The sequence below is a fragment of the Lolium rigidum genome, chromosome 1 (genome assembly GCF_022539505.1).
Source record: "Lolium rigidum isolate FL_2022 chromosome 1, APGP_CSIRO_Lrig_0.1, whole genome shotgun sequence".
Taxonomy (NCBI): domain Eukaryota; kingdom Viridiplantae; phylum Streptophyta; class Magnoliopsida; order Poales; family Poaceae; genus Lolium; species Lolium rigidum.
Window position 1 is genome coordinate 54,586,379 of NC_061508.1, and position 10,745 is coordinate 54,597,123.

At 43.8% G+C, this 10,745-nt stretch overlaps 1 protein-coding gene across 1 annotated transcript; it reads right to left on the reverse strand.

The window, feature by feature from the left end:
- Positions 1–2,414: 2,414 nt before the first annotated feature.
- LOC124673232 lies at positions 2,415–6,690 on the reverse strand. The gene is made up of 14 exons (XM_047209354.1): positions 6,627–6,690; positions 6,379–6,458; positions 6,221–6,295; positions 6,051–6,129; positions 5,707–5,774; positions 5,396–5,497; positions 4,362–4,451; positions 4,205–4,279; positions 4,041–4,073; positions 3,872–3,952; positions 3,678–3,731; positions 3,532–3,603; positions 3,385–3,459; positions 2,415–2,850 (listed from the first exon to the last, which is right to left on the reverse strand). The coding sequence occupies exons 1-14, from the start codon at positions 6,661–6,663 to the stop codon at positions 2,692–2,694; spliced, it is 1,080 nt and encodes a 359-aa protein (XP_047065310.1). The 5' UTR covers positions 6,664–6,690; the 3' UTR covers positions 2,415–2,691.
- Positions 6,691–10,745: the final 4,055 nt, after the last annotated feature.

Sequence of the window (10,745 nt, forward strand, 5' to 3'; positions counted from 1 at the left end):
CCCTACCTACGCGTCTTAAGCGCCCCATTGCGGACGAAGGGGTGGTGGCGAAAGCGGCAGAGCGGCGTCAGAGGCGGCGGAATGGCTCGCCGGAGAGGAGGTAGGTGGCGGCGGAGGGAGTGAAAGCGGCGGAGGGGAGTAGGGTTTGGAAACCGAACTCCCCTCCGCGGCCCCTTTTAATACGGGGCGGCCGCTGAGTTTCTCGGGCCCCCGAACTCGTTTTACGGGCCATGCCGCGAGTTCGGGCTCGTTCTGGCCCACTCTCGGCCTAAACCCGTATAGTCGCCGAAATTTTTCGGTTTCAGCTGGTTTTACAGTGTTAGAGTTGCTCTAAGCATATATATAGCTAGGGGCCCTACTTTATCTTCCTAGTCCAAGGCTGCCCCTAGCTTTGGCTCTCCCGGTGCCAAGGGAGGAGCCCCTACATTCGACAGTAGGACTTAAAAACCGGAATAAAACATTCAACACTAGGACTTAAGGACCCTTAAATTTCAGTTTTGGAAAAATTACAGCCTGTGCTGAAATCATTGAAATTCAGTGAATTTCACCAATTTCGGTTTTCTTTTCGGCCAAAGGAGCAAATGTTTCTGCCAAAAAATATTTAAAAAATAGTAAAATATTTTGAATATTTTTTTGTTCCGTGTGTATTACTGAAATGACTGAAAATATTTTGACCAAAAGGTAATTATTTCGGTGCCCACCAAAACCACTGAAATTCAGTGCATTTCGTTGAAATCTCAGTGAAAGTGAAGTCCATGCGATCAACATCCTAATTCCTTTGTTTGCTCCAAAACCATCCTGATTCCTTTGCGCCAGGTCAGAGGCCTTCATCATCAACTTGTTCTCTCTTGTACAGCGTTGCTGCATCTGCATCGTCATACAGCGTTACCCAGTATGTAATAAAAGAAGACATTGTGAAAGTGATCACGTCAGGTGATTTCACCACGTATTCATCAAAGGTTATTTTGTTGTGAACCGTCCAAATTGACAAGCAAACAGGAGCCAACAAAGTGTACAAATTTATTCATCCCCAAGTAAAAATTCTACTGCCTACTGCATTTTTGAAACATATAGAAAATATCCCTGTAACATGTACTATTACACGTTATTTTCTACTGCGTACTGATGAAAACAAGATTAGGGGTAAATTTGTATCGCAAAAGAAAAGATTAGGGGTATATCTTCCTTTATTTCCCATGTACTAGTTTTAATGGCACTATAACATTAATAACTACTTTAGGCGCCAGGTCGCGCTTTTGTTGGAGATGGTGGAATTTATCTTGTACTCTTAAAACCCCGTAATAATCAATTGCAAATGCGAATTGGCTGCATATATTGCATGCATTCCTGAAAACTATGTCCATGATTCTCGTGCATCAAGTGTATTGCTAGTATTACTGGAAATTTATGTTTCCATTAAACCAAAGTATTCCTGTCTACTTACTGATATTTGTTACGGATCAGAGTGAGTACTAGATTTAGAGCCATGGCTTGGCGAGTGTTCCTAAATTTTCACAATTGTAATTGATTTGGTAACCATGCATGAAATTTATTACGAGGCCTTTGTGGTTTTAAAAAAGAATCATAGAAACAACTGAGCACAAGGGAGTGTCAAAAACGACATTCACATAAGTTTGACATCTTCACATAACTCAAGATGGTAGGAAGGCCTAATTCCTAAGGGAGCGTAGAATGGACATATGCTGTAAAAGAAAGTGCAGTATCTGTAATAAATAGAACAGACATGAGCTTAACAGGTTTGCTAAAGGACCCATGTCCCAAAACATCACTCCCCTTACAACTTTTATAAGCAATAAAAGCCGTAATTAGAACATCGTGTGCATTGACTTTCATGACATACATCCATGGGCTCCGCTTCCTCTTCCCACTCCAAGGCCGCCCCTAGCTTCGGCGCTCGCGGTGCCAATGGAGGAGTGAACTGGTCTGTCCTCCTCTGAAGGCAGGTCGCGCGCCATAGCGCTAGATGAGCATCTGCCGATGACCGCAGCGGTTCTTCCACCACAACCATCGACCATACATCCATGCACCACGACCCTACATCTGTTGCCCTTGAGAAGAGCTACAAGGAGCAGCAGGAGGCCCAGCGCTTCAACCATCTCGCCCCAGCACCAAGCGTATCTTGTGTAGTTCTTGTAACTGAACAACGGGAGCTATGGGAGCATATCTTGTATAGTCCATGTAACTGAACTTTGGGTTCTTAGTGTGAGCTTTCCGGCTAAGGTCGATGTTATTTGGTGGATATTAGCTATCAGGTGACACCACACAACATACCATTGGTACCACACCTCGAAATATTGTAGCTGCCGCAGCCACATATACAATAGTGTACTATCCATTTAACATACCATCATGCAACCTTCCCCAAAATTAACAATGTCATCCAAGCAAGTAAATGACAGCGTAACTACTCTCTTGCCATTCCTCCACCGACACCAACCATATTCTCTTTCCCGCTTTCTACAAAAATCTGGCAAAATCCCTTCCTTCGCCATAACCGCCATGTTGTTCCACTACCTTAACTTAATATATCTAGCTAGATAGAAAATGGACGGATAGATAGATGGTACATGTAATAAAAGGGAAAGGTTAATCTTCCTGTCTCCCGACACAAACCATGGCAAGGCAGTGCCACATATGTATATATATCACTGTTCGACGCCTATCCTCAACTCAACCCGTGAAACCCCTCAGGAAGCCAAACCGGCTTGAGCTCGAAACAGGTTTCGTGAGGGCCGCTGGACTTGGAGGACGAGGAACGTCATTCCGCACCACCCCCGATGAGGACGACGATCCTTCCTTCATAGAAGTCGCTCGGTTGATCACAGGAGCCTGCATAGTAGACAGGAAAACATAGCTTCAGTTGATCAGTTTTGGAAACGCTGTTTTTGGATTTAACCAACCATGCTCTATACTGTGAATAGTGTAATCTACAATATTGTAATAGATACTTGTAGTAAAAAAAATACATGATCAGCTAGGCAAAAAATGGAAAGGAGCAAAGTTTTCACAACAAACTAACACAGCTACAAAGTTCGTGTTTCTTCAAGATACAGCCCATAAAGGCATAAAACCTGTATTATGGTGGTGGCATGCTTTTGGTTACAGAATTTACCATATTGTGTTTAGCATGGAGAATCAAACTGATAGATGGCACACCAAAATTAGGTTCAACATTTAACGCTACAGATTACAATATATAGGGAAGCGGAAAGTAGATCTAAATAAAGACGACTATTATTTATTTTCATTGTGTATAATCATCATTAGGAAGATCGCACCCTCTTCCTCAAGTGGAAAAGTACTAACAAACAGACCATGACAAGACCCAACCAAACAAAACGCAAAGAGGTACTCATGTCTTACCCTTTTAGGTATCGATGTAGTTCCAGCTAGCATGCTCAACCCTGATGCTGACATGGCCGTAGATGGACGCACAACCTACAGAGACATGTATTAGATGGGATATGCCAGGTCAAACGTGTTGCAGAAAACATTTGAGCTAAAACTGACCTTAGCAGTATCTACTCTAGGTGATTGAGCTACAGGAGATTCCGGTTCCGAACCTGATGGCAAGGAAACAGTCTGTAGAAACACAAAAAGGTCAGACAGCGAGGATTCAAACTATATTAATACTGGAAGAAGGTGGATGATGTTACCCTACTAAGTCCTTCTGAAGATTCGATAGCAGGGCGAGGAGTTGATGCTGCGATCTGGAAAATACGTGATCAGGATTAGGAGAGAATACAACTTTCACTAACATGCCACATGCCATAGACAAATCATGACAGTGCTGAGATTAAAAAGAGGACATAGAAGGGAATAAGATATGAGATATATTGTGTGGACTTGCCTTAAGAGTATCTGCTTTCGGACTCCGATCTAATCTTTTAGTGAACTCACATAGCTCATGTATTCCTCGCGTCGTGTGATCCTAAGACATTTCAATCAAAGCCGAAGGGATTAGCAACACAAAACTTTCTGTAGCAAAACAAACTGTCGAGCTAGAAATTTCGACTTACTTGAGTATATGCAAGGCGTCCAAGCTTTGTCTCCTGCAAGAAAAAAAGGAAGCGATTCAGATTGTACCCTAGTACTACAAGTCCTAATCCCTGCTCAAAGGGAAAGAGACTATTCTGAACACAAAGACATATATATGTACTGTGCAGGCCTGCAAGGTACCTACCAGAGTGCGAACTACAAGATGAACTGATTGTATTTCCTCCTGAAAGGCGCTCAGATCTCCATGGATGACAGTCACCTATGAAATAGAAATCAATTTTTTTATCAGTCTCCCTTAAACTAAATCCTGGAAACAAGAACTGCATGACCAAGTCGCAAACCTCTTTTCCTGTGGCTTCAATAATCTCATGGCACTCATCTAAATTACAATCGACTCTGTCGATCCTTCCAGACAAATGTTTCTTTGAAGCCTGATATCAGACGAATGAAGAAAAATATGGTTATTGTTCAAACAAATAAGAGTCAGCAAACGATGAAGCTAGCATATATAACACAAATGCTCTAAATATATGGAGACCTATCTATGGCAGGTCTTCTATTTGTGTGCATTTTTCCTCTTCTGATTGCATACAGACACTAGGTAGAATTATACAATCTTTCTATGCACAAAACACATAATGCTTATGATCATCAACATAAATGGACCATCAACATTGTAAGAGAAATGTTTAGCCATTTAATATATAAAAAACTATGTGCAAACTGAAGACCTTTAGCAATTTTCAGCTTAACAACCTCTAAAGTGTTGTATTCCCAACTTTAATGACCCAGTACTAATACAGATTGGCATAGTGTAAGTCGTAATTCATCAAGATGTCAATGACAAGGATGATTGATTATATAGGTGAATCTTATAATGCAAATTTTACTATAATACAATGTGTAATACACATCAAATAGCAAAGCAGCTAGCGTGCAACACAAATATTCTAAATACATGGAGACCTATCTAGTCCTTGGCTTCTGTATGTGTGCATTTTCATCTTCTGATTACATACATGTACTAAGTAGATTTATACGAATTACTATGTACAGAACACGCGGAAATGAACTACTAGATGCTGTGAAGCAAGAAAAATGGACCATAAACATTGTAAGGAAAATGTTTAGCCATTTTTAACTGAGACGGGGTGTATTCCCAGCTTTAGATGTCACAGTTCTGATACAGATTGATATAGTGTAAGTCCGAAACTTGATCAAGATGTCACAGGCTGGGATGACCGATTACTTCGATGATGCAATTTTACTACAATACAGCATGCAATGCGCATCAGATAGCAATATGGCATCTTTGCAACCTGCATCTGAAAACGTGACTGCAATATTCCAGTGAATATACGACGAAGAAACTTACATGGACACTTTCTGAAACCTGGTCCAGCTGCTTGCCAACCACGTTGCAGGCATCAGCTAACCCGCGCTTGGTGACGAACATTAAATCAGCAATCTTCCATCCCTGCGAATCATCAAGTTAGCTTCAACACAAGCGCCAATTGTGAACTTCAGAACAGGAACAGGATCACCGGCTTGCAGCCTAGGACCCACCTGCACTAACAACCTAAAATGACGAGGAAATAGAACTAGCAGCTCGTAGGGTAGTGTAAGATAGCTCATTTTATCGACCTTACACCGATTTACCGAGTTAACAGGGGAGTAAATGTTTACCTTCCATCTTATGTATAAATAGCCGAGGGCTCCCAGAGCGATAGCAGTCAAACCGTAAGCACCAGCGCCTGCACGAGAAGACTCTGCTTCAGCCGGCACGCAAAAAGGAACCAACAGGAATTTAGCAAGCCCAGGCTTGTTCTGGTAACAACCAACTCAATCCCTAGCAAGTTAAACCGACTAATAGCAGAAACAAAGTATATTCGTTTTCTTCGATGTTTGGGTTCACAGTACAAGGGCAGAGGCAAAAGAGCACAGGCCACCCACACGGCGGAGATGGTGCATGGCTGGTGCTTAGGCGTCTGGTTACGGATACTATGATCTGTGGAAGCGGGGCAACTAACCTGGCCTGCCGTTGATGATGATGTGCGGCATCTCCTTCTGATCGCTTAGCACGCGGAGCTGCTCCCTGAGATAGTTGACCTGAAAGTAAACAGGGTCGATCGATGGTAAGCATGCGCGCTTGTTGCAGGCATAAGAGGCCGGTGGAACAAAAGAGGATGGTCGGTAGTACCTGGGATAGGAGCTGGTCAGTGTGCGGGGAGGAGGCGGCGGAGGAGCCTTCCTTCTTGTCCTGCTTGGTCATGAACTGGGGAAGGAAGGGGAGGGGATTAGTCAGATGGTGAGTGGGTAGAACAGGGAACACAGGGAGGGGGTGGGTGTTGTGCGTACCTTGAAGGAGACGGAGAGCACGTCCCTGAGGTCCGGCAGCTTGCCGGCGTCGCCGCCGGTGACTAGGGTTCCGACGATCCCTGCGCGCGAGCAAGAAGCAAAAAACTTAGCTACAAGGAAGGCGGGGGAGCGAGCTGAATCAGCCGCGGCCAGCTCGCGGGATGCTGCTGGAGGTGGGGATTCGGGAAGCTGAATCGAGGGCAGCTCGGGAGGAATCGGGAGCGAGAGGGGGTGGGGAGGGTAGAAACCTGAGCCGATGACGATGGCGATCTTGCCGAGCACCATGGTGGCGGGGGGACGGGGTCGCCGGCCGGCTGGCTGGCGGCGAGGCTGGCCACGGCGGCGGATTATTAGCTAGGGTTGGGTTGGGATGCTCCACTCCGCCCGCGGCCGCCCTTTTTTTAATTATTTTTTCTTTCTTCGTCGAGGGGAAGAAGAAGAGGACCGAGATGCTGCGGGAGATTCTTCAAAGTCAGACTCGCTCGCACGCTCGCGTGTGGATTGTTGGACCGAGCGGATGGGCCTAAATCGAATTTGGTTCACAAACAGATTACTGATCTTTAACCAACATTTTTTTTCTCAACAATATTCCGTCAGATTAAAAAAACAATGAGGATGTTCCAGGTACCCAGCAGCACCTTCGAAAAGGGATACAGCGACAGCGACGCTGCTGCCCAGGCTGGTTCTAGTGGGGATTCAAAATTTGGTGGAGTTCTCGATAAAACTCTAGTACCAAACAAGGTCTTAGTGACCCATCGCCCGCGGGGAGCGACACGGGCGGGCCGAAATGTTTCATTGTCTTAGCTTGAGTAACTCAAACATGTAAACATCGGTCAAGTATCATGAATTGATGATCCATATGAGAATATGGGACTGCACCAACAAGTTCAAAGTTTGCGATCCAACATGTCTGAAATATCCAATAGGCCATCAATGAGAGATTATGTCATTACCCTAGAAATGTACGATGCTGAGCTAGGATGTGCCTACCACTATACTTAGGACGTGTTTGGTAGCCCGGAGCTACTTACAAATTCTCCTCCCAACCGAGATTTTGAGGGAATAAAGTGTTTGTTAGGGTCGGCTCTTCCCATTTGCGAGAAACGCCCCGAGCCGTCACCCCCCCCCCCCCACCAGCGTCTCCCCTCTCTTCCCGTGGCCGCCACGAAGCATTATATTCTTTTTTGATTGTGGAATATCAAGATTTTTCACTACAACTTGATTTATTTTACTGTTGATATCCATGCGCTACCCCGATTGATATTCATGCGCTACTTCTTATGGTTGATACTCACGTGCCAGTATACAAAGCTAGCTCATACCTCATACTAGATGTTATTGAAAAAAATAGCCGCATACCGGGCTGCAGCTCGTCCGCCCGGCAGAGTGGCCTTCTACCAGATGCACACGTCAATGTTCGGCAGCAAGAGATTGATCAGCAGTGGGGGCTGCCACGCAAATGTTTCAGATCAAGGGAGTAGTCAGGACCGGTTACCACCTGAACTTATATGATGAATGTGAAAGTTTACTAAAGCTTGCTGTGAACGAACCAAGGATCGTTTGTTCTGTTTTATTGCAATCTTGGTCCATGATATTGCTGCTAAAAATGATGAAAACACATGGCCCATCGCATATTCACATTACTCTGTTTATATATAGGTTCTGAAAATTCACGATGAAACATATATCATATATGAAGATAAAAGGATACAGATTTGTGTATGGAAGAATTGGTAGCAAAACACAAGAATTTACAGGTCATGCAAAAGTCAAAGAATTATTTGATGCAACATAGCATATGGCACAAGTTGAAGTTGCCGAAACAAAATCGAGGCACAACGCTAGAAATAATACTTGGAGAAGCAGAAATCCCCCAGATTGGGTATCTTAAAGCAGACTTGCGACACTAGAAATTAAGCTAGAGTACGACGAGTTTTTTCTTCCGATAATATGTAAACACCGCCGACCACATTGATGTGATGCGACAAATCCAGCGATAACTGCAGCGGCCATCCCTTCACCTGGAGAAACAAACTCATTGTCAACTCCGAAACATATATACAGAGATCTCTATAACAGATATCATATGACTGGCTGTAGCTCCCAGGAATGCGATGACAACCGAATAAATCTATCAATGATGTGACTGCTGTTTGCAGTAAAAAAAACAGGGTACTAAGATATTCCTTTCAACTTATCGATTATGAAACAGCCTAACTAAGGGAGAAATCCTACGCGTGAGGTTGTTCCAACATCAACACCATATAACACATTTGGATAATATGTGAATCACCGTCATTTTACTTGTTTGTCTGTGTCATTCACATGTGTGAATCCCCATTGTCCGACTAAAGTTGTTTGAGGGTGCATGTCCCTCTCTGGCGGCCAGATAGTTTCCCCCAAAACAGAAAAGAATCAAACATGAGAAACCTCACAAACTATATTCAGAAGGTCTTCTTACCTTAAGAACCATTTCAGCACATTAGCACATCAAACCAGGCAGTCATCCTATGGATCGTACACTTCATGACCTTCGCGAATGGCTGTGCCAAGAAGCATAAGTCATCAGGCAATTCACAGATTTGAGGAAAAGACAAACAGATGCGAGAAGCAACATTGAGTCAGTTACGCAAATGAGCTGACAAATAAAACTTGAGCCAAACAATTATAATTATAGATGATTTATAGCTCACCTTTGTTACTAGAAATGGAAAACAAAACTACATTAAAATGCAAGCCATATTCCTGAAAGTATTATACAGTAGTTAGCTAGCTCACAGTGACGAATTTACCTGATAAGAAATAAGGGCCTCTAGAATTTTCTCATATAAACAATCCCTCTTCATGCCAGGCAGACAAAATTAAAACATGACCAAGCTAATAAACTCTAGCAACAAAACACCTTGGGCATTCGGTTTAAAATACACGGAGCCTAATTCAAGACAAGAAAAGCAAATAGATGACTGAGCCCGGTTTCAGTATACAGCAGGTCATTCATACGCCTTACATGAGGTAGTATTTCCCCTGAGGGTGAGGTTGTGATTGTTATCCGCTGCTTCGTAATGGTTCATATCCACCATAGGACTGGTCATTATCCAGCCATTTAATGGTGGTGATCTGTTTTAAAAAAATTGGGAAAGAAATAGATCCAAGCATAACCATTTGGGACCATTTGCCAACTGTATAAAAATCACAAAAAAAAATTTATTCCTGATGACTTCAACTTGTGTCATATGCTATTTTCACCTGATAATTCTTGGAACTTGTTGCGCCTTATACTTGTACTTCGAAGAAACACTTGAGAGACTGACTGTTCCAAGCCGACTTGGCGGTGGTGTCATTATCGATGTAGGGTCTATCATATTCACCCACGGCTTATTGAATCATATATAAGGCGGTGGCATTGAGTTGGCAATCAACCACTTTCTTACGAGTCAAATTGAGGGGATTGTTGTGTTATACTCTTCTTCAACAATTCTCCATAATCAGGCATTCTAGATTTCAGAGTTGCAGGAGATAATACATGTAAATTTTTGTCCATGTCTACTGATAAGTGATTCTGGGATTTAATTAAGAAAACTTTACAAGTCTTTTAAAGTTACAACATTATGTATTAGAATTGGCAAACACATCACTATACATGTAGCAATCATCTTGTAGTAAATACTTTTAGGAGGGAGAAAAATTAGGTTTACGAGTAGATACATCACTACAGGAATGGTGACAGATGCCGACGGCCAGAGTGTACGCCGACGGCTTTTTATCGGGGCCGTCGGCGTACGGCCTCGCCGGGGCAGCTCACGAACCCGACCGTCGGCGTACAAACACCGTCGGCGTAGAGGAGGCTACGCCGAGGGCAGCCGTCGGCGTCACCTTGGCCCTCGGCGTAGCACCGGCATCGCCTCGGCCCGGCCCAGCGCCGTCGACGCCGCTCACGGCGTCGGTCGGACGCCGACGGCCACCCTCGGCATAGGGCATGGACACCCTATGCCGACGGCCACCCTCGGCATATAGTATTTTTTTATTTTTTTTATTTTTTTCCCTCTCTCATATTACTTTATAATATGTTTCTATTATTTATTTACTAGTATGAATTATGTAAAAAATGGTTCTATTTTTAAGAATTCGTAGATGGCATATGTAGGTCCCATGCATGGGTGACGCTCTTCGCAGACGGGTCAACCGGAGCCACTAGGCCCAACATTTGCTATCGATGTACATATGGGTAGATCCGCGGGGTCCCCGCCCTACGGTTTCCCGAACCCTAACCCTAACGCGTAACCCTAACTCTAACCCTAACCGTAACCCTAACTCTAGCCCTAACCCTAACCCTAGGGTTTCCACATACATTGCTAACTCTAACCCTA

Coding starts and splice junctions, on each gene's coding strand:
- LOC124673232 (XM_047209354.1), bottom strand. CDS start 6,663: ATGGTGCTCGGCAAGATCGCCATCGTCATCGGCTCAG. Junction 6,459..6,626: donor CGCCATCGTCATCGGCTCAG/GTTTCTACCCTC, acceptor GCTCGCGCGCAG/GGATCGTCGGAACCCTAGTC. Junction 4,280..4,361: donor TTGAAGCCACAGGAAAAGAG/GTTTGCGACTTG, acceptor TCTATTTCATAG/GTGACTGTCATCCATGGAGA.